The sequence below is a fragment of the Leucopleurus acutus genome, assembly GCF_964270905.1.
Source record: "Leucopleurus acutus genome assembly, chromosome: 6".
Lineage (NCBI taxonomy): Eukaryota > Metazoa > Chordata > Mammalia > Artiodactyla > Delphinidae > Leucopleurus > Leucopleurus acutus.
Window position 1 is genome coordinate 40116474 of NC_139149.1, and position 23818 is coordinate 40140291.

The 23818-nt window shown below is 35.3% G+C and overlaps 1 protein-coding gene across 4 annotated transcripts in view; it reads left to right on the plus strand.

Moving 5' to 3' along the window:
* Positions 1-23818, plus strand: part of RIF1 (replication timing regulatory factor 1) — a 56884-nt gene that overhangs the window by 26070 nt on the left and 6996 nt on the right. For 2 of the 4 annotated variants that reach the window (XM_082840897.1, XM_082840898.1), the window contains exons 21-35: positions 2873-2972; positions 8379-8643; positions 9785-9827; positions 10354-10556; positions 11111-11210; positions 12338-12457; positions 13871-14022; positions 14402-14482; positions 14564-14618; positions 14991-18221; positions 20336-20482; positions 20779-20856; positions 20946-21061; positions 21583-21736; positions 23557-23665. In XM_082840897.1, coding sequence (XP_082697023.1) covers positions 2873-2972; positions 8379-8643; positions 9785-9827; positions 10354-10556; positions 11111-11210; positions 12338-12457; positions 13871-14022; positions 14402-14482; positions 14564-14618; positions 14991-18221; positions 20336-20482; positions 20779-20856; positions 20946-21061; positions 21583-21736; positions 23557-23665 — 4954 coding nt within the window. The remainder of the gene's footprint in view (positions 1-2872; positions 2973-8378; positions 8644-9784; positions 9828-10353; positions 10557-11110; positions 11211-12337; positions 12458-13870; positions 14023-14401; positions 14483-14563; positions 14619-14990; positions 18222-20335; positions 20483-20778; positions 20857-20945; positions 21062-21582; positions 21737-23556; positions 23666-23818) is intronic. The other 2 variants (XM_082840899.1, XM_082840900.1) reach the window with 2 other exon arrangements.

Sequence of the window (23818 nt, forward strand, 5' to 3'; positions counted from 1 at the left end):
TTCTTCAAAGAATCTTATTTAATTAGTCTTGTTAATTTCTATCTGAGCATCTTGTTATCAGAATCGTTTGTGTACTTCATTCTGTAACTTCCCCCCACACTCCATGAGGTTAGGGACTTTCTGTCTTGTTGATGTATATCCCTGGCTTTTATCTGGCCACCTAGACAGTGAATTTGTTGAAGGCTTTCATAATTGTTAGGGAGAAGCTTGACCCTCAGTTTTCACCTTTAAATTATTGTCTTGGGTAGGCTTACATCTTTGTTCTCTTCTGCAAGAAATGTAGAATATATCAAGTTTTATAAAATACCCTGTTGGGATTTTGTCATTGGTTGGTTATATTGCATTTATAGATTAATTTGGAAAAGAATTTACATCTTTATAATGTTGAGTTTTTCTATTAAGGAATATTTATTTAATTCTAAACTTAACCAGCTTGCTTGATTTTTTGGAAGTTTTAAAGCTGTTTTTCAGCTGTTATGTATGGTCTCTTTGCTGCCCATATTTGGTTGCTGCTGGAGTATATGAGATCTGTTGGTAATGTGCATTTCCGTATGTTAAACCAAACTTGTGTCCTTCAGAAGGGCACTTCTTGGTCACAGTGAAAATCTTTTAAAACATTGTAGATAAGTGTTTTAAAATTTTTTGCGTATATCTTCATTAGTGAGATTGGAGTTCCTCATTGTCCAATTTTTGTATTTTGGGAATAACAGACATGTATGTGACTGATAATTCCTTGTCAAATATGTAACTAAGTAATTAGTTACAATTTTTAGGTTTCAGAAAAATTTTTATCAGTTTTGAAGATACTGTTCATTTCATTTCTGTAAAATTTTTTTCATTTTTACAAAATATGCATGTAAGACTATTCTTATTTTTCTTACTGCTACTGTTACAAATGTATTGTTTGATACTAATATTTTAAAATAATTTTTAAAACATTTATTTATTTTGGCTGCACCAGGTCTTAGTTGTGGCATGCGGGAATCTTTTAGTTGAAGCATGGTATGTGGGCTTCTTAGTTGTGGCATGCGAACTTAGTTGCAGCGTGCACGTGGGATCTAGTTCCTCGACCAGGGATCAAAACCAGGCCCCCTGCATTGGGAGTGTGGAGTCTTACCCACTGGACTACAGGGAAGTCCCACTAATTTTTAATTTTTTTGTTATTAACCTCTTTTTTAGTTTGTAAAGTTTTTGGGTTTTCCTCTTGCCTTTAGAATTTAGACATTTCACCATGGTGTGTCTTGAGGCATCTTTTAAACTGTTTTAAGTACTTGGTAGATCCTTTCAATCTAAAGAGCTGTGCCTTCATCTCAGGAAGAGTGCTTAGATCTTCAGGTGTCATCTTCTATGTCTGTTACTTTTCTTTCTTTATATCTGTTTGTGTTTTGCTTTATTTTTGGTATTGCTTTCTGGGACCTTGATATTTCTGTTTCCATTCTTTCTCTGTTTAAATGCTGAGGTGTTTTATAATAGTTTTATTTTTACATTTATGTTTTTAAGTGGATGTGATTTCCTCTTTGAAGATAGTAGTTTTCTTCTGTTTCTGTTATTACCTCTTTCCTCGTGGATTAGTTCTATTGGTATTTAGCACACCTTCTTCATATTTGTCAATAAAGGTTAATCTTGAACAATATTGGTAGCTGGAATGTGTTTTCTAACCCAGGAGAGATCCCCTGTTTTTCTGGCTTTGATACCCAATTGTAGTTACAAGCAAGCTTTGCCTTGTAATTGTGAGCAAGAAGGAAGCACTGGAGCTTTAACATCTTTTCTATATGGATGTGTAGGTTATCATCTGTACTGAACCTTCCATTTGGTTTTCTTAGGTTAACTGGGGGCTCTCCCTTCCTCCTCTTGGTCCTTAACACTGACTGGGGGAGATTGTCTTTAGTGGCAGACATGTGAATTAGTCCAGTGAATTGGACAGGTGAAAGGTAATGGAGAATAAAAGAAGAGCAACTGTGTTACAGAACTTTAATTTCAGTAGTCGTTTAATTACCCATTTGATGTTTATAATGACCCTCATATCTTTTTCTCAGAACCCTCCCTGTGTCTTCTGTTACTTAGTTTCTTCTCGGAAAGCTCACTATTTTTGAGGTGTTCTTTGACTCATGGTGCTGGGATTTCCTTTGTTCTATTTTCAGTCTCCCTTGCCCCCCTGTCTTTTTGTTTTTTTTTTTTTTTTTTTTTTTTGTGGTACGCGGCCTCTCACTGTTGTGGCCTCTCCCATTGCGGAGTGCTCCGGACGCGCAGGCTCAGTGTCCATGGCTCACAGGCCTAGCCGCTCTGCGGCATGTGGGATCTTCCCGGACCGGGGCACGAACCTGTGTCCCCTGCATCGGCAGGCGGACTCTCAACCCCTGCGCCACCAGGGAAGCCCTGCCCCCCTGTCTTTAAAAAAAATTTCCAGTCTGATGCTTCTAAGGTTTTATTTTTATTTCATTTGGATTTGAGGAGGGAGGAGGAAAGGGTATCGGGGAGCTTTAGCAACATTTCACATTTTGTTTCTGCTGGGTTTAGTGAACACTTTTGTAATTTTGAAGAGAAATTTGGTAAAGAATCTAAGTTTGAACCTAGCTCTTCCATTTTCAATTTATTGGTTTATATGCTGAGTTTTATGGGCATCTTGAAGCTGAATTATTTTCCATAAATATTGAGAAACAGAAAAAGGTATAGTACTTGGCACACAGCAGTTAACTGGGAAATATTCATAACCATATACTTAATATACCTTAAATGGTATAAGCTATGACATGTGTGTTACTATATGTTATATGTGGGAGTTAGTCTTATATTTTTGTTCATGCTTACACTTTATATAAACCATGCCAGTAGTTAAAAGATTCTAATATAATACTTAACTATTCTTTCCTAGAATTTATTGTTCTTGGATAGGATCACTCATATTATTACTGTAATGGTTGATTGCATCGACTTTTCACCATATAATATTAAGTATCAGCCCAAAATTAAATGTAAGTATTTTATTTGCTTACCTAATATATCATAAACATGGCTGTCTGAACTGTTGTCAGGGCAAATCCTAATAGCTTTTCCCATCTCATTTTACTTACTTTTGATGCTGTGTAACCATGTTAGTTACTATGCTAGTAGCTCACATGCTTGCTCTTTCCTTCTGTGTGTGTGTGTGTCTCTCTCACTCTCCCCCCCCAATCTAACTCCTTTTTATGATGCAGAAACATAAATATTGTCCTATTTAGAGATTGTCTAATAATACAAATGATTTTACTTACTCCATCTGGGACAAGGGATTATCTGGACAAAAAACTTTGACGTTTGTTAAAATGTTCTTATTTGGTAGCCTGATTTGAAATAATCATTAAATTGACATTCAACTGCATAGAAAATCGTGGCAGTGATTAATCAGTTATGGTTTTACAGGAAATTTAAAATGATGCTAAAAGTTTAACTCAATTTTCACTGTATAAAATTGGACAATTGAAATCATAACAAGTTGTCTTATTTTTATAACTATGTTCCTTGGTTAATTCTAAATTATGTTGTAATAAATACTGAGCTATTTTATTCTACTAAGTGGTTCTTTGAACTTATATATTTCTACCAGTGATTATATATTTTCATACTGTATAGGAAAGAACCTTCCAGTAATGAAAAATGTGGATGTTTAAAGGTTACTTTTCCTGTTGAAAGATTGGGAACATACTCAGTTTTCTTTTCTTTTGGGTTTTTTTTTTTAAGGTTCATATCTTTTTTTTTTTAATTTATTTTATTTGTTTATTTTTGGCAGCATTGCGTCTTCATTGCTGCGTGCGGGCTTTCTCTAGTTGCAGCGAGCAGGGGCTACTCTTTGCTGCGGTGTGTGGGTTTCTCACTGCGGTGGGTTTCTCATTGCGGTGGCTTCTCATTGCGCAGCATGGGCTTTAGGTGCGCGGGCTTCAGTAGTTGTGGCATGCGAGTTCAGTTGTTGTGGCTCTCAAGCTCTAGAGTACAGGCTCAATAGTTGTGGCACACGGGCTTAGTTGCTCCATAGCATGTGGGATCTTCCTGGAACAGGGATCGAACCCGTGTCCCCTGCATTGGCAGGCAGATTCTTAACCACTGTGCCACCAGGGAAGTCCCTCAGTTTTCTTTTAATAAGATCTATCTTTGATGAATTAGTGTAAAGATTACTAGAACATAAAATATTTTTAGGGTTTTTTGGGGGGAGTTTCAGTTTTAAATAGTAATGTAGAGAAAGATGTTATGTGACTAAAGTGTATTACAGGTCAGAGCATCCCAGCCTTGATGCCACAGAAATGGATGTGCTTGGATTTTTTGTTTTTAATCTCAGCCCCCTTTTGGGCTGAGCAACACTTAATCTGATTACGTCTTAGTCCAAAAAATAAAATTCTCTAAATATCTTAACTATAAAGGTTATATAACAGATGATATCAGAAATTATTTTGTAAGCCACCGAAGTTTGATAAGTCAAGATGATGAGCTCCAGGTGGACATAATTTTACCTATTTTGTTACTTCTGAAAAATTAGAATTAACTGAATATCCATTCTATCCATGATCTGTAAACCCAGAATTAGAAGTCTTTTGTCTTCATTCCTTGTCTTGCAAGAGGTGTTCTTGCTGTTTAAATTTATGGAAACTAGGGGAGATTTCTAAAAGCTGCCAGCAAAAGTTGAGGAGGAGAGGAAACAAAAATTAGAACTAGTTGAAAGAATATTATTATTATTCATAAATATGCATAAGGATCACTTTGAGAGTTTTTGGATAACTTTTATTTTGTAATTTGTTTTAGAGAAACATTGCAAAAATTATACACAGACACTAAACATTTTTTTTTTTTAATGTTGAGCCTTCTTTTAATTTATTTTTATTTTTGGCTGTGTTGGGTCTTCGTTTCTATACAAGGGCTTTCTCTAGTTGTGGCAAGCGGGGGCCACTCTTCATCGCGGTGCGCGGGCCTCTCACTGTCATGGCCTCTCTTGTTGCAGAGCGTCTCCAGACGTGCAGGCTCAGTAGTTGTGGCTCACTGGCCTAGTTGCTCCGTGGCATGTGGGATCTTCTCAGACCAGGGCTCGAACCCGTGTCCCCTGCATTAGCAGGCAGATTCTCAACCACTGCGCCACCAGGGAAGCCCAACACTAAACATTCTTTACTCAGATTCCTCAGTTGTCAGTTGATTGCTTTTGTCTTATTATTTTCATCCCCCACTCCCCTTTATACTTTTTATTTTTATTTCCTGGAACCATTTCAAAGTACTTGTAGACAAGTCTTTGATCTAGAACATTTCCCAAGTCTTGTCTTTCACGACCTTTAAAAGTGAAGAGTGCATGGCTTCCCTGGTGGTGCAGTGGTTAAGAATCCGCCTGCCAATGCAGGGGACACAGGTTTGAGTCCTGGTCTGGCAAGATGCCCATGCGCCACAACTACTGAGCCTGCGCTCTAGAGCCCGTGCTCCACAACAAGAGAAGCCACTGCAGTGAGAGGCCCGCACACTGCAACGGAGAGTAGCCCCTGCTCATCACAACTAGAGAAAGCCTGTGCGCAGCAATGAAGACCCAAGGCAGCCAAAAATAGATAAATAAAATAAATAATTTTTTTAATTAATAAATCTTTTTTTTATAAAAAAGCAAAGAATACAAATAAAGTTACTTTTTGAGCGTCTCTCAATTGGGCTCTGTCAGTATTTCCTCAAGATTAGATTGAGATTTCATTTCTTCACTGGGATACTACAGAAGTATATTTTTCAGTGCATTATGTCAACAGGCACACAAGTCAGTTTGTCCCATTACTAATGATGTTATTAACATTTACTATTTGGTTAAGATGGTATCTGCCAGGTTTTCTACTGTAAAGTTAATTAGTAAATACTTATAATTAATAAGTTAATGTTTTGTGGCAGGTACTTTGAGACCGTGTAAATATCTTGTTAACCCAGCATACTTTTTTACCCATGAGTTTTTCAGCCACTGATGCTTCTTGCTTAAAACACTATGATGTTTCCCAAAGTGGTAGTTCATATTGTTTCATTTAATTACATTACTTTGTATCAAGGAGTTTATCTCCTTTGCTTTAATTACATTAATTCTAAAAGCTGTCCCCATTTTAATTATTTATCTCATTATGTTCCCATAATAAACCATTCTACAATTATTTATCAAGCCACTAAGCACCAGACACTTACAGGTGCAAATGACATCCTAACGTAAGATATAGCTTCCTTTGTCCCCTATTTATTTTGTTTTTATCAGCATGGATTTCTGTTATTCAGTAGGCTATAATTTATTTCTATTAAAATTTAATGTTCTTGTTGGCGTCTATTAACCTTTTCATATGTTTCCATTATTCTTTGAGAACTTTGACATAAGATGTTTATATTTTTCCCTGCCTCAGCCTGGAACTAGCCATATCTCCAAGGAATATGGTTCCTTTTAGCTGAGAATGGCATTTAGAAACCAAAATCTGTTCATTGCTATTAAGGTGTCACTGCTTCTGGATCTCTGAGTGGACAGAGGTGGGAAATACATTGGTGTGTTTGTGAACTACACAGTTATGTCTCTAGATTTACTTTCAGTTATTTTCTCATATCATAAGGTTTATTCTAGTCTTGGATATCCCTTTTCTCTATTTACCTGCCTCAGCATATATACTGTTTGATCAGTCTCTTGTATGTAACTGCTCCCCTGACTACGGGCTGTCTTCGGCCTCAACATACTAGCCAAGAATTTCTGGGTGGCCTTTCCAATTTAAATTATTCATGTATGGAAAACTGATTCTAGGGAAGAAGGTTGACTTCCTTTCAGTAGCAACACTTGTTTTTCATTTCACCACATGATATTTTTAATTAATAAGCATTAGAGTTTTCTCTTAAATCTGAGATATCTTAACTTTAAAAGAATGGATTCTTTGAGGGAAACAAAGGTAATTTTGGAATAGGTACGATTTTCTTGAAAGACATAATGGGTTTACCCCTGGAGAGAGATGGAGTCTAAGAAGGGTGCAAAGGAAAGTTGGACAGATACATCTTTTTCTTTTCTTTTTTTTTTTTTTTTTTTACTGATATATACAGGTTTAATGATACAGTGCTCTTCACAGACGGCTACAGAGACTGTAAACTATTATCCAGAAACATACAACACAGACCACTTAGCCAGATATAAAATAAACTGGCTTCTTGTAACTACCCTGTAAACACTGCAGCCCTTCTTCCATCCAAAAATGACCCTAATCTCACATGAAAACAGTTATTGTAGAGGAATCAGAAACCCAGCTTTGTGGCCAAAAGTAAAAACCAAAGGAAAAATAGCAATTCAGTGGTTAACTGGTGAAAGCAGGAAACCTGGTGCCCTTCACTGCGCTGCTTTGCTCTTCTTACTCTTGCTCTTTTTGTCCCTCTTCTTCAGCCCATCCATGTTAGCTCTCAATAGGTTTGAATAAGCCATCTGAAACTTATTCACTTCTTTGGAGCTCACCACAGTGCTGATCTTCTTTTTCCGATCAGTAGCTCTTAACAGACACTTGTTGTCTGAGGGCTCAAAGCCCTCCACAGAACCCTTCCTTGGAATGGGTTTAGTTCAACCATCATCAAGTGGAGGAAGGTACGGGAAGGCGGGGACGCGCGGCAGACAGACTCTGCCTGTGGCTCCCAGTCACTGGGCACCCGGGCTGGGGCATCGCTCGGCCTCCCAGCTCCCTTCCGGCCTTGCTGCATCCACAGCTGCTTACAATTATTCAGGGTGATGAACACGCTGCCCGACAACCGGCACTTCTGGAAGAGCCTGGTCAGCTCCGTCAGGAACTGCTCACTTTCCAGCAGCACCATCCTGGCGCTGCCAGATCTGCTTCGTCAGCATTAAGTCCCAAGCCATTGGAGATACATCTTTTTCTTTAAATCTAGGCTTTTTCCCATGTATTATTTCTGAGGATTTGGATCTCTGACTTGTTCAGTATTAATTTGTGGGGTTTAGTGTACTATAGATGAGCCAGGAAGCAATGATTCTAAGGGAAATCTTGTTTCTTATTTTTTAAAATGGACTTTAAACTTTTAATTTTGGAGCACAGCTTATATAATTTAGTGTTTTCTTACAAATTAGTTGTTGAAATTCTGAGACTATAAAATAAAAATTTTAATGCATTTAAAAATTCCTTAGAGAAAATAGAGTCATATTTGTGGAATTCTTATTCTAGCTCTGCCAGTTTTCCCTTATCTCTGATTCTCTTTTAGAGATAATGTTGTAGTGATGTTTATCCACTAATGGTATTTCATTTTAAGATTTGTGGGTATCACTCTACAGAAACACATGTATTAGATGTAGATGTCATGTAAATGTGAGACATAAATTGTAAATATGAGTGACACTTTTGAACACACTTGAGTTTTTAATAAGTTTAATTTTATCCTAGCACCACAGAGACCTTCAGATTGGTCCAAAAAGAAGAAGGAGCCCTTGGGAAAATTGGCTTCTTTATTTAAACTTATTGTGAGAGTGATCTATTCTTTCCACACTCTGAGCCTCAAGGAAGTACATTCTGATACACTCCTCGCTATTGGCAACTCAATCACCAGCATTCTTTCCAATGTACTTGGACATATTTCTTTGCCTTTTATGATCCGAAAAATATTTGCAACTTTAACAAGACCTCTGGCATTATTTTACGAAAACTCAAAGTAAGTATTTTGGCTTAATAACTTTGAATTAAACATATATAACTAGATTTAGGTAGCAAACGTTTATTGTTTTCATATCAGCTTTGCTGTTAAAGATCTTAATCTTTAAAGTTTAGTGGAAAGGGTAATATATGAAACTATGCTTTTGTTAAAAAGATAGTTCAAGTAATAAATAAGTATGAGGTAGAAATTGGAAGTCACTTTATTTTTCATGATTAATCCAACCCTCTTTTTACTTCAGTGCATGTCTTTTCAGAACTGTTAATACAAAAAGCATACCTCTTAAATGTATGATATATATGACTTGACATACTGCTTTACAGTTCAGTATTATATACAGTATGCACTTAGGATATCGGATGCATCTTGCATCATACACCTAAGAGTCTCATTGTTTTTAAGGTCTGCGTAGGGCTTCGTGAAACTTTACCCAATTTCCTGTTGGCGGACATATGTTTTCTAGTCTTTTTCCTTATAACTAATAATATCACATTTGAACATATGTGTACATAAGTCATTTGCCACTAAATAGCAGAACAGGGCCCTAAAATTGAAATGGTTGGTTCAAAGGGTATATGCATTTAAATTTCTGAATTACCCTCCAGAAGTTTGTATTAATTTACATTACCTTTTACATTTGAACCAAAGAAACCAGTGCCTAAAAAACAACATGAAAAAATCCCAAGTAACATACTTGAAAGAAGCATTTTGGAAGAATTCATTAATGTTCTTTATAGCAAGCTTGTGTGGTTCAGTTATAATACAGCTTGTCTTTCATAAATTCACAGAGAAATCTTTAGGAACAGATTTTATAAACTACAAAATAGAACTCCAAATCCATTAAGTTTTTGCAAATCTTTTTTAGTCCTTAAGCTCCATCAAAAATAATAATGCTTTTTAAAAAGCATGGAAACAAGTGACTGGTATTAATACTTCGAGGTCTATTCCAGATGTTTTTCTTTAACTCCTATTTTAAAGACAGGTTTGTTTCATGTTTAAATGTTTGCAGTTTGACAATTTTTGTTAGGTCTTGGGGCACCTTTGTATATCACTACACGTGTCTCATTTTTTTTGTGCTGCATTATGATATTTCTAGGTTTAATGTTCTAAAATATAAATGGTACTCTGTTTTTCTTCATAGGTTTGATGAAGTTCCTAAAGTATATAGTTGTATGAACAACAAGGTAAAAATAGACATTGTCCATAAAATATACTTTCATGAAGAAAAATTTTAGGATTTAAATAATTGTCTTCCTTAAATATAATTTTGCTGATTTTTTTTTAAAGGGTCATTATTACACCTTAATTTTAATGAACTTTTAGTAACAAGACGTGGATATAATCAAAGGATAGTTTTTTAAAGGGAGATTTAATATTGCTTTAAATTCATATAACTCATCTCCTGTCTCATCCCTTTATATATGAAAGTAATTGGTTCCAAGGTTTTTATAGGTAAAACTTATAATTTATGTGAAAACATAATTTTTTCTGTTAATGGAGAATAAGCTTGAAATCAAGCTGTTGTATCGATAAAGTAAGTTCTTGCCTATAAAGAGTGTTATATATTGAAGGTGATGGGAGCTTTAAAAAAAAAATTGAAATAACAGCATGTTCTGTGAGTTTAATTTAGTATGCTTTCTGCTTTTATTTTTTCTGTTTGAAAAGTAACATTTCTAAGTGTTATTCTAATGAACTTTTTCTTTTTCCTAGTTAGAAAAGCTACTAGGAGAAATTATTGCTTGTCTACACGTCAGCTACACTGGGACTTACGACAGTGAACTTCTTGAACAGATCTCGCCATTATTATGCATAGTATTTTCACACAAGAATAAACAGATTAGAAAACAAAGTGCTCAGTTCTGGAATGCCACATTTGCTAAAGTGATGATGTTGATTTATCCTGAGGAGTTAAAGTATGCTAACAACAAAACTCTTTTATACAGTTACTCTGTTCTGATTATGTATTGACATTTTGGTTTTAACATAAAATTTCCTTATGAGGAATCATTGCAGAGGATTTCTTAGTTGAAATATTATTTGGAGTACATGGTGATGATTAAAATTATCTGACCCTTTGCTTTGGTCCTTAGAGTAACCTTAGTTTTAGGAACATAAAAAGCAATTTCACATTATCCTTAACAAAAGAAATTTCCAGCAAAAGGCAGGAAATTGATGGCTGTTAAATCTAAGTGACATGTACTTAATGTAACAGTCTACTTTTGCTCAAAATTTTATGATTAAAATTTGGAAAATTGGAAAACTTTTTAAAGAATAAAATTCAGAAACTGAAGAGTTTAGTGAAAAATTCAAATATTTTCTGTAATTTCTCCCAGTTTTATGTATGTGGAGTAAAAAGTCTTTAAGTTGGCTGTATTTTGCCACTTTAAAATTATAATTAAAGTGTTCTTGTTAATGTGTCATCAGTACTGCTTACTTAAGGCATATATATTTATGTATTTTTTTGAAGACCAATACTAAAACAAGCCAAACAAAAATCTCTGCTTCTGTTGCCTGGTTTGGAAAATGTTGAAATTATTGAGGAATCCAGTGGACCATATTCAGATACAGTAAGTTGTGTGTCGGGGGGGGGGCGTTGTTTACTTTTGCATGATGTTTGACTAGTTCTTTTATTGCGTTTCAGTGTAGTTTTAAAAAGGACAAAAGCTTAGAATGTTTTACTGAAGTGATAAACAAGTAAAACCTGAACAGAAGTGTTCCATAACAGTTTTCCATGAAGTTACTGTGTGGCCTAGAAAACTTATGAATTAAGGGCAGTCAATTTCACCATGGAGTCTCATTTAAATAATCTCTGGTTCTTGTTCATTAATGATCTTTTTTATTTAACTATGGCACCTCGTATATTGTTTTGCAAAGATTGGAATTATTGAAATATATGGTTAAATGTTGCTTTATATAAACTGGGAATGCTAGTTACTAATCCCTATGTAAGCAAGAGCTACACTTCATTTTCTCATTTCTTTGCATTGAATCTCATTCATTCTGCCAGAGAAACACATCCTTGATATCACATTATCCATTTGGACCAAGGTTACTTTGGCTAATAGTACTTGATTACGGTCTAAAGATGAAGGAGTAAAGATAGAAGCACTATATATATACTCATCAGGTAGAACACCCTTAGGCAATTTTTTCCTATTCAGCAACAAATGGAGTCTCAATATTTTTTGTTTAGAACCTTAAGAGAAATGCTCTTACTTAGTTTTGGTTTTTGGGTAAAATAAAAATACTTATCAGATAATTATCTAGACTTGTTTAGACTCCTTCAGTGTAATTTGGCCTGAAAAAGCCATATATTCTGTTGGGAGGGACCTGATAGTATTTTCTGTCATGTATGTTTTATTGTTTAAAGTTTTATGGCTTTGGTTTTTCTTTTAAAACAATTTCCAGTAATAAGAGGGGTATTTGAGTTCAATTATTCGATTCATTTTTATAGTGTTTATTTGATATGTCTTATTTTCAGGATGCAAAACAACTATTGCTATATAAGTTGGAGACAACAAATCTTTGCTGTTACTGCATTAGACAGTGGCTTCCTTTGACATGATCTTAGTAGATATGAATAGTCAAAAGAAATTTGAAATGAGTATTGATTAGACTGTAATTATCAAAATGTGGAAAGGATAAATAAAAAACATTTGCACATAATGAAATTGTTTTACTTTTACAAAAACAGACAGAAAATTCACAGTTAAATATGAAGATAAGTGGCATGGAAAGAACCTCAAGTGGAAAAAGAGATTCTTTTTTGGCACAAACAAAGGATACAAAAGACAATATGAAACCACCAGCTAAAGTATGTTTTTGAAAGTGTATTTAATAGAATTTTAAAATTAAAGTATGTGGTAGCTTGCAAATATACAACTTCTGATTGGAAGAAAAACCTGTTAAACACTAAATAAAAGATGGGATTGTAGGGAAATAGTAAAGTGTGGCCTGGGAAGACTATTAAGATGGCATGGTAACCTAGAAGCCTTGGGAGATGATTACTTCTTAGTAAAGTTAAGTCTGCATAACACTGAGCATTTGTTTAGTATAGTTACTCGAGGCAGCAGCCCCCTTGAGGTGGAATGAAACTAAATAAGATTAACTGTAACATAGGTAGCATGAAAGGAGAATGTTTTAGAACTTCTGTTATTGAATAGGAAGAGAATGTATCCGCAAGACATCTGTTGTAAGCTCATATATAAAACTAAATATCTAGTAGCTAGTGGCCAATTAACCAATTTTCAGATAATAATTCTTCTTCCAGGACCTCCAGTAAAGGGGTGTTCTGGAATTTTGAGACCATGGCCCTGGCAAAATGAAAGAAATACGTTATTTTTAAAGAATAACTTTGACACAGTCTTGTAGCAACTGAAAAGTAGAATGAAAACAACTGTGCTGAAAATTTGTAAAAATGACATTATGGTACCAATATTATTGGTATGTAGGACATATTATTTTGGCACCTTTTACTTAATTTGAGTAGTTTGTGCTTCAACTTGAAACTGCAGATATACTTTCCTCCTGCCAAAACACTTGATTTCTGTGTGTTGGCCTGAAAAACATTTGCCCATGCTTTTTTGGTAAGCACACATTTGCCTACATTTTTTTTTAAAGGAAATGGAGATCCATTGTTTGTTTTTTTAAAATAAATTTATATATTTTATTTATTTATTTTTGGCTGCATTGGGTCTTCACTGCTGCACGCTGGCTTTCTCTAGTTGCAGCGAGCGGGGGCTACTCTTTATTGTGGTATGTGGCCTTCTCGTTGCGGAGCACAGGCTCTAGGCGCATGGGCTTCAGTAGTTGTGGCACGTGGGCTCAGTAGTTGTGGCTTGCGGGCTCCAGAGCACAGGCCTCAGTAGTTGTGGTGCACGGGCTTAGTTGCTCCGCGGCATGTGGAATCTTCCTGGACCAGGGCTCAAACCTGTGTGTGTCCCCTGCATTGGCAGGTGGATTCTTAACCACTGTGCCACCAGGGAAGTCCTTGCCTACTTTTTAAAGAGGTATAATAATTTTTATTTTCTGAGTATTTAGTAGAGGCAGAATGAAAGTTAAGGACATGGTACTAATTGTTGTTAACCAGGAATATTGTATGAGTTTGAACTTCAAACTTCCTAGTCATTATCAAAAACCTTTATCAGAGTGCCTGAAGAGAGATTGATTGAAGTATTGGAAAATAATTTGGAAACTCAAAATGTGCATTAACGTTTTCAATTTGCAGTTGAAACTAGAGTCTTCGACTCCAAAAGCAAAGAGTGAAATGCCTTTGGAAGAAGAAAAGTCTACTGACTTTGTGTTTATACCTCCAGAAGGAAAAGAAACAAAGGAAAGGATACTAACTGAACACCAGAAAGAAGTACTCAAAACAAAGAGGTTTGTAGTACTTTTATCTTGAATAGAGTATTCCATATTTACATTTAGATTTCATGCGGCAAACCATAATTTTGAGTTTATAACTAAGATACTGTGTATTCTGTGCTGCTATATTTTAAGTGTCAAAAAGATTGTGCATAACTGTATTTCATAATGTATAAGGCTGCCTTGAAATGCGCTAAATGTTTCTAAACAATTCCTTTATTGAGGTATGGGAGGAAAAGGTAGGGGAGATGGTTTCATGGAAAATCTGGAAAATAAGCATTTAAACCTTGATTTTATATTATTCTTAAAATGTAACTAGATGTAGAATTGTAAGTTTAATTTCTAGTTGTAGGAATATCAGATATTGAAGTTGCTTATAAAAAATCCTTTTCAGGTGTGATATTCCTGCCATGTATAATAATCTGGATGTTTCACAAGATACTTTATTTTCTCAGTATGGTCAGGAAGAGTCTATGTAAGTATGGAAGTTGTTGAAGTAACTGGTTTTCTAATTTTTAATTAACAGTATTCTAATTTATGCAGTTATTTATTTCAGGGAAATTCCTACTTTAACTGAAAAATCCAAGGAAGATTCCAAGATGATATTTAAGGTATATTTGGTATTTCATATTTTGGGGTTTTTAGAATCACCCTTCCATTATTATGGAGTCTCTTATATTAATGTTAAGATTTATTGTATAATCTCTTAACTTTCCTTAGCAGACTTTAGCAGAATTATAGTCATTATATGTGTGGGTCTGCATCTGTGTGTGAGTGCATGTGTGTTTAAATGTATTTGGCTTTATTGAATACTTATAATTGGAGACATAAATTAATGGGTATCTACCATCACCTTTGGAAAATTTGCAAAATATTGAAAGTCACATTGCCCTTTGAATTACTAAAGCTTTACACAAAAATTTCCCCAGAAAGTCAGACTTGTTTGCTGGTTAATCTATATGTATATGTACATTTCTGTGCAGGAGGAACAAAAGGAGAGTGACATTGTCATTCCTCAACATGTCATGGAAAACTGTGGTATGGATGAACACCTTGAAAAGGCTTCCCTTTCGAATAATGAGTGTGGTTCTATTGAGGAAACCAATCCAGAAATACTGAGCAGTAATGATGCCAGAAAAAAGGCTTTAATTGTATCAAAGAAGACGCCAACTGAATGTGCATCTAGTACAGAAAATACATTTGGTGTCAGCAGTAGCTCGGTTTCTAATGCCACTATTTCTGGAACTCCTCCCCCACAGCCTACAAGTCGAAGGCAATCCTTTATTACTTTGGAGAAGTTTGATGGCTCAGAAAATAGACCCTTTAGTCCATCCCCCTTGAATAATATGTCATCAGCTGTTATAGTGAAAAATAACCAGGAAGGCACGGCTAAAACAGATAATCCACCAAAAGCAAAGAAAAGAGTAGTGGCTCTTTCAAAATCTGACTCTGCAAAAACAGTGCATGGGATTAAGAGATCAGTCCGAAGGTCGAGTAAGCCTGAACCAATAGGGAATAAAAAGTCTAAGCCCTTGATGAGATCTGATCAGGAGAAAAGTACTCGGGAATCTGTTGATGGCATGTTAGCCTTAGAAAATAACCCACCTGGTTTGCTTAATCAAACAGAATGTGCATTAGATAATCAGGTTCATCTCTCTGAGTCTTCAGTGGAGTATGAGGATACGATGCTTAAACCAACAATAGAAAATACTATACTATTAGAAAACAGTACTGTAGAGGAGAAAACCTTAAAAATTAATTTGGAATCCAAAGAAAACACACCCCCAGCCATAATAACAACAGATCAAACAGTAAATGAAGATAGTCATGTTCAGATAACTCCAAATCATAAAACCCTTAGACGATCTTTAAGGCGACGTTCAGAAACAGCAGAGCCAACCACTGATAGCCAAGATAAAGAAAATAATCAAAAAAGGGAAAGACGTAAGGAAGAAGAAAAGACTCTGCAGAGGAGTCCATTGCATGTAAAAGATGATGTTTTACCTAAGCAAAAATTGATTTCTGAACAAACTGTACAGGAAAATTTAATTGAGAAAGGAAATAATTTACATGAGAAGACTTTTGGGGAAACCAGCGCTAATGCTGAAATCGATGAAAATAGAAGAAAGCCAGATCTTGAGACTACTAAATCTGAGGGAGATGGTGCCCAGGACATTGCAGATAAATCCTCTGAGAAAACAGTAAGGGGACGAACACGGTATCAAACAAGAAGAGCATCCCAGGGTTTACTTTCCAGCATTGAAAACTCAGAATCTGATAGTTCTGAGGCAAAAGAAGAAGGTTCTAAAAAGAAAAGATCTGGAAAATGGAAAAACAAAAGCAGTGACAGTGTTGACATTGAAGATCAAGAAGAGAAAATGGTAAAACAGGAATGTATAAAGGTTGAAAGTCAGACACATGATTATAAAGGGAATTCTGAAGTAGACAAAGATACAAAATCTCAGATCTGTGAAAAAGAAGAAAGTAATACTGTAACTCTTCAAGATTCTACAATATCTTCAGAATTATTACAAGTTTCTGGTGATGTATCAAATACCTCCGAGGGAAAAAGTAAAACTGACAAATGTGCAGAACCTTCCTTTTCAAATCCTTCTGTACCAGAATCAAATCTAAGGACTAGAAATGCCAATAAAAGATTGCATAAGCGAGATTCTCTAGAAAATAGTGTGGGTGAATCCTCAAAAACAGAAACATCAGACATTTCTTTGCTTTCTGAGAAAACTCTTCAAACACTTGAATGCCAACACAAGAGAAGTAAGAGGGTGAGGAGATCTAAAGGTTGTGATTGCTGTGGAGAAAAATCACAACCTCAGGAAAAGTCATTCATTGGGTTAAAGAATACAGAGAATTATGATGTAAAAGTCAGCGAAACAAAAAAGACAGATGTGCAGACACCTGTAACTATATCAGAAACTTCTAAAGCTGATCTGTATTCAGAAGTAAAACTTTTAGATGAGCATCATAGTGTGAATTTTCATTTGGATCTCAAGGAGGAGAATGATACTATTAATGATTCATTAATTATATCTGAAACTGAGTTGAAAGAAAATACTATTCAAGACTTTCTTCCTTCTGAAATGGTAAATTTTAAAGAAGAAACTTGTGATAGGGATTCTGAGGTAGCAATATCTCTTGAAAGCCAGGAGCCATCTAATAAAAAATGTAAAACTATTGACCCATGTTTGGGTGACTTCAAAGATATTTCACTGGAATGTTTAACTTTGGAGACCAAAGAAAAAAAGCCAGAGGCTATCCCCAAAAAGGAATTGAGTATTATAGAGAACCTTGTTAATGTTGAAGCAAATGCAGAATTGAATCCAGGAGAAGTAGATGCTATGGAATTGAATGCAGAAAATGATAAATCTGAAGCTAGCTTCTCTAAACAAAAGAGTGTCAAAACTGATATTTCAGAGGAAGAGGTAACAGAGAAAAACTGTCAAAGTACGGATGCACCTGAAGAACTCAGTGTTGATGAAGCAATAACTGTGGAATTTAATTCAGGTATTGGTCATTCTGATGATACCACACCTGTAAAAGTGAGTGCTCAGTTAGAGATTTCTGAACAAATAGCAGTTGGGGAACTAGACAGAGGAAGTGATGAATCTGATCCAGGCTCATCTGGAGAAATGAATGCTGAAATGGAAAATTGTGAAGAAACAGTGATTGGTGAGGTGACTACTGAAACTGACCGTGTCAATGAAACAGAGGATGAGGACTTAACTACCAAAGCCTCTAAGCCTATAGAAGCTGAAACAAAGAGATTGAATGTAGAAATCGATAGTTTTGTTCCCAACACACTTGAGATGAGCACTGAAGAAGGAAAGGTTGACTCTAATAAAACTGAAACAAATATTGAACCTAATAAATTTGAGGAAACAAAATTAGGTGACAGTCAGATGGTAGCAGGAAATGATGGAATTTTACCAGAAGTTCACCATATTTCAGAGAAAGTGGAGGAGACACCACAACCTCTGACAGCTGAAACAGCTGTTTCTGAACTGGTATCAGAAGACAATAATACATCTCCTCAAAAATTAAAGGATGTTGATCCTTTACTCATGTCAGCAAATGACAGTCCTAGTGGCATGCAGACACGCTGTGTCTGGTCTCCTTTGGCTTCTCCATCCACCAGCATTTTAAAGAGAGGACTAAAAAGACCCCAAGAAGATGAAAGCTCATCACCTGTTCACAAGGTAGGGGGATTGAGGCTGAATATTAATGAGTCCATGTTTAATTGGAATATTTTGGCCATATGGTGATACCTGGTGAATGACAGAATATTAGGTTTATATGACCATTCATTTTGAACATTTACCATGGTGGCTAGGGAAAAGGGCAGGTAGAAGGAAAGGTTGAGAAAGGAGACTGAAGCCCTTTAAATTTATTTATTTATTTATTTATTTAATTTATTGCTTGCTTGCTGCGTTGCGTCTTTGCTGCTTCCCACGGGCTATGTCTTCTTGTGGCGAGCGGGGGCTACTTTTGGTTGCAGTGCGTGGGCTTCTCACTCTGGTGGCTTCTCTTGTGTGGAGCACGGGCTCTAGGCCTAGCGGGCTTCAGTAGTTGTGGCACGTGGGCTCAGTAGTTGTGGCTTGCAGGCTCTAGAGCGCAGGCTCAGTAGTTGTGACGCACGGGCTTAGTTGCTCCGCGGTATGTGGGATCTTCCTGGACCAGGGCTCGAACCCGTGTCTGCTGCATTGGCAGGCGGATTCTTAACCACTGCACCACCAGGGAACCCTGAAGCCCTTTAGATATTCCTTTATTTCAGGGCACTAAGCTACAGATCTTCATACAACCATCACCATTGTTCACTTTTTGAAAACTTTAGATAATCTCTCATGGTGATTTTTTTTTTTCTGCTCTTCATATCATAATATATGAGGAAACACTTAGAAACTGATAAAGTAGCTTTAGTTGGCACTTACTATGTACTAGGACATTATGCTGTTTCACATTTAAGTATTTATATAAACTTATTTTCACACCTTGTTTAATTAAAAAGAAGAAAAAAATCTTTTTAGGCTGTGCCTTCATTAATTTCTGGATATGATTTCATTTGTAATTATTTTGTTTATGTCCCCATTTTCTTCACTAAAGTTTATCTACTTTGGTTTGTAAACATATGGATTACCTGTGTATCTGTTTTAACCCCTGGCCCTGTGACTTGCACATAATTTGTTGAATAAATACAATTTAAAAAGGAAAAGTTGCATGTGCTTACATAACTTGTCCTCTCTATCAAAGTAGATGTTTTGAAAAAGTACAATGTAGGCATTCCTTAACTTAATTTTGAAACTGAACCTACCGTTTACTGTAGAATACATGTGTTTATGTATACAAATGTGTATATATAAATATAATTATACTGGCACTTAATTTTGCCTTTAGTCAGCACATTTTGAAGACTTCCCCGAGATATACTGAAAATTCTCATATTGAGAATTCAGAGATTAGTTCTTGGGAAGACTTAACACCACTTGAGGTTTTTTCAATTTGGTCTTGGTTTGCTTTTGTTTTGAGGCTCTCACTATTATTATTTTTTAAGTTTAAATAGGCCATAAGGTAAAATGCATTTGATTTCTTCAGTATGCTTTAGATTGTTAATATCAGTTAACTAGTCATGTTTTGTTTCATAGTAGCTCATTTAATTTTTATTTAGGCAACAGTACAACATACAGTAGTTTTCTGTAGCAGATATGTACAAAATCTGCCCAGTCTTTTGGGAATCAAGACCAGGAGGCATTTATATACATATTTAATGGTTTAAGTGCTCTGTTGTGTGCTTAGATAGCTGAATGAGTGAATAAAGGGTTTAGAAGAGGCCAAAATGACTTCAAGCTGGGCTAAGAAAGACAAAAAAAGCCACCCAATTGCTGACTCTTGTACCCTCAAAGAGTTAAGAACTGAGCTTAGTAAGATATACCAGAGGCCAGTTGGTACTGTCTCTGCCTCTTTACGTTGTTCTTTACAGTCCATAGTAAGCCTGTAAGGTTAATAGAATTTGATTATACAATTTTAACTGTCACATGCAATTTCATTAAGTTTCTGCTGTTATCCTTCTTTCACTCTCCTTGTTGCTGTATTATGCAGTTTAGACTATAGATAATTGGAATGACCCTTGGTCTTGAGTAATATCTGTGAAAGCAGTCACCAGGAAGAACTACAACTATGTGCAGTTGGCTTCTAGTGAAATAAATTAAGCTTCACATTCTGTTTTTGGCTAACCTTATAATGAGAATTTACAGTGTTTTTTTTTTTTTTTTTAACTTTTAATTTTGTTAAATAAAAACATGACCTATGTTTTCAGGTTCGCCGTGTCTCCTTTGCAGATCCTATATACCAGGCAGGATTGGCAGATGACATTGATAGGCGATGCTCTATTGTTAGGTGCCATTCTTCAAATAGTTCTCCCGTAGTAAAAAGTGTTAAAACTTCACCTACTGTGCAATCTAAGGTAAGCTGTAGGCTTTAAAAAATACACATGCAGACAGAATTGTGTTGGGTAATTTGTCTTAAAATTAACTATTTAAGACACAAAACTTATTTGGTTTGGTTTATTGTTCTTTTGTCTGCTTACTTGGTAAGCAGGCAGTGATGATCCAGCAAGTCATTGATCCAGTAATACTGTTACATTTTACATTTTCTGAAAATTTTAAAACATTACTGCAGGCTTAAGTTGTGAAAATAAAGTTGTAAAATTTACAGTTATCTAGGGTTCTGAGTTTTTTTTTTCTCCTTTCTTCTATCTAGCATAATACTACTTCAGCCAAAGGATTTCTGTCCCCAGGATCACGTAGCCCTAAATTTAAGAGCTCAAAGAAGTGTTTAGTAAGAAGTGCTTTAGTTTTCATGCAACTTTATATTTTCATGTTCGGTCAGGTGACCTCTATTTAACAGCTTTTGAAATTTATTCTAAGATTGCAGAAATGGCTAAGGAATCTGTGCCATGCCCAACAGAAAGTGTTTACCCTGCTTTGGTGAACTGTGTAGCACCAGTTGACATCATTTTACCTCAGATTACGTCCAACATGTGGTAAGTGGTTATTTAGGCTTCTGGCTTATACCTAGAGATGCCACTTACTTAAGAGGGATATTTAAATGATCAAGGTTCTCATGTTTAGAATTGATTTATATGTACTTTCACACACTTTGTTTTAGAAATAAATGAAAATGCAGCTGGGAAGATGGGTGAGATACGGCAATAATAGAAACATTGATCATAATACAGTAATGGCTAAGATAATTGTGTGCTTAATATTTGCCAGGTTTTGCATACATTATCTTATTTAATCCTAATATAAATACTATAAGGAGTATAATTAGTTCCACTTTATAAGATGTTTGTAAAGGTTAGTCTTGCTTAAGCCAGGTATACACATCAGATTCAAATTTTAAAGTAAATGCACGTATGCCTGTCCTCAGAGTGGGCTAGGTGGGTCTATATAAATTCAGTTATGATTGAGCTTAAATCAGGAAATTCAATTGGGTAGGCCCTTACAAACAGAATAAATATAAAACTATATGACATTTTTCCTGTTTCTGTCATCTCTTTAGGGCAAGAGGACTGGGACAACTCATTAGAGCCAAGAATATAAAAACAATTGGTGATTTGAGTACTCTTACAGCATCTGAAATAAAAACTCTTCCTATCCGTTCTCCAAAAGTGTCTAATGTAAAAAAGGCTCTCAGAGTATATCATGAGCAGCAGGTAAAAACTTAGATGTTAGTCATAACATCACGTATAAATAAATGATCGAGCAATACAGTTACAGAAGTTTGCATTTAAACTATTCTTGCTTAAAAAGCTCATTTAATATGATGCCTTATCTTCCCTTCCCCTGCAGTTAAGAGTAACTTAAAAGATTCATTTATAATTCCATAGATTTGCTCATTTTGTACTGTTATTGTGTATAATACCTCTTTATTCTTTGAATTCTATTTTCCTACCCTCTTATCTCTTATCTCTCAAATAGGTGATTGGTTTCATGGCTGCCATTTCGAAAACCTAGATGTTCAAGTCTAAACATTTACAAAAATCTTGCGTATTTGTAGTTAACAGTATTTTGATTTTGATATCCAACACAATTGTGGCCAATTTTTTTTACTTGTTCTTCCTATCAACTTTTCACACAAACATTTTAGGTCATGGACATTTCTCAAGATTCTTATGAAAGCCAAGATGCTTTTGCCATATAAAAATGTATCAATATATGGAAAATTTTGTGTATCATTTCAGAAGAATTCACAGACTCCTGAAACCCATTTAGAAACCCTTTATGTATTCATTGATACTATGCAAAACTGTGAATATATGAAAAATAGGGTTTGTTAAGGGTGAAAGCTGGTGTTCTATTAGAATTTCTGGGACTGGAGTTTGCAGACTACTGAAGACTTCTGCTGTATTTGTGAAAGTCCTTGATTTACTATTAATTTTACTTGATCTTTAAAAACATATTAACCAGTGGGGAAAAAAAGAACTATTAGTAATTTTCAGTCTGATAGCTGAAGCATTTCATCTGCTTTATTGAGATCCAGCCACATACCATAAAATTCACCCACCCAAAACACACAATTAAGTGGTTTTTTAGTATATTCACAAAGTTACACAACCGTCACCAAGACCTAAATTTAGAACATTTGTTATTACCCGGAAAAAAAAACCCTGTACTCATTAGCAGTCACTCTGCATTTTCACCCCCAAGGCAACCACTAATCTTTGTCTCTGTAGTTTTGCCTATTGTGGACATTCCATAAAAGTGGAGTCATATAACCTGTAGTCTTTTGTGAATGACTTCTTTAACGGAGCATAATGTTTTCAAGGTTCACAGGTATTAGTACTTCATTCCTTTTTATGGTTAAATAATATCCCATTCTATGGCTATACAACGTTTTGGTTATCCATTCATCACTTGATGAACATTTGGGTTGTTTACACACTTTCCTATTATGAATATGCTATTAGGTACATTCATATACAAGTTTTTGTGTGGACATAACATTATTTATTTCTCTTGGGTATATGTGTAGGAATCTAATTGGTTGGTCATATGGTAACTCTAACGTTCTGAAATTAGTATTTTCTCAATCAACAATCAGTAAGCCCTGGGAATACCTTTGAAAATTGTGTTCTTAAATTTTAAAAAAAGAAGTCCATATATTATTTAAGCTTGGAAATCTTTGCCTTAGATTTGCTTTTCCCCTGTTCCTGAACCTGGGGAATATAGTGTAGTTTTTCATGGCTGCCATTTGCAATAATTCTTGACAAGTCCATTAGGAAATATTATAAACCCCATAACCACACCACCTCTTTGAAAAAACAGTGCTATGTAATGCTATTTTTGTGTGTTGTTAGTAGAACATGGGTTCTTAGCAGTATTAGCTAAGCTTATCATGTAATGGGCTGCGAAACATAGTATGTCAGATTGTTTTCCAGCATTAGTGGTCCTGTTACTATTAGTCCTGTTAAAAATTACTTTCAATTTGTCGCTTTTGTGTGTTTTTTTTACTGGTCTGAATGTATAAATCAAGGTGAAGTCTCGTGGACTAGAAGAGATTCCAGTTTTTGATATTTCCGAAAAAACAGTAAATGTAATGGAAAATAAATCTATTTCTCCTGATGAAGAAAGACTTGCCTCAGGTATATTTTAGCAAAGTGGGACAGTTTTATAAGATCAGCTGACTTTCTTGAAGAAATATTTTGTTACTGTGCTTTTAGTTTTAATTTGACCATGCCCTGTGAATTAGACAAGTATTTTTTTGTGTAATAGTTGCCAAGTGTGTGAAAAAATAA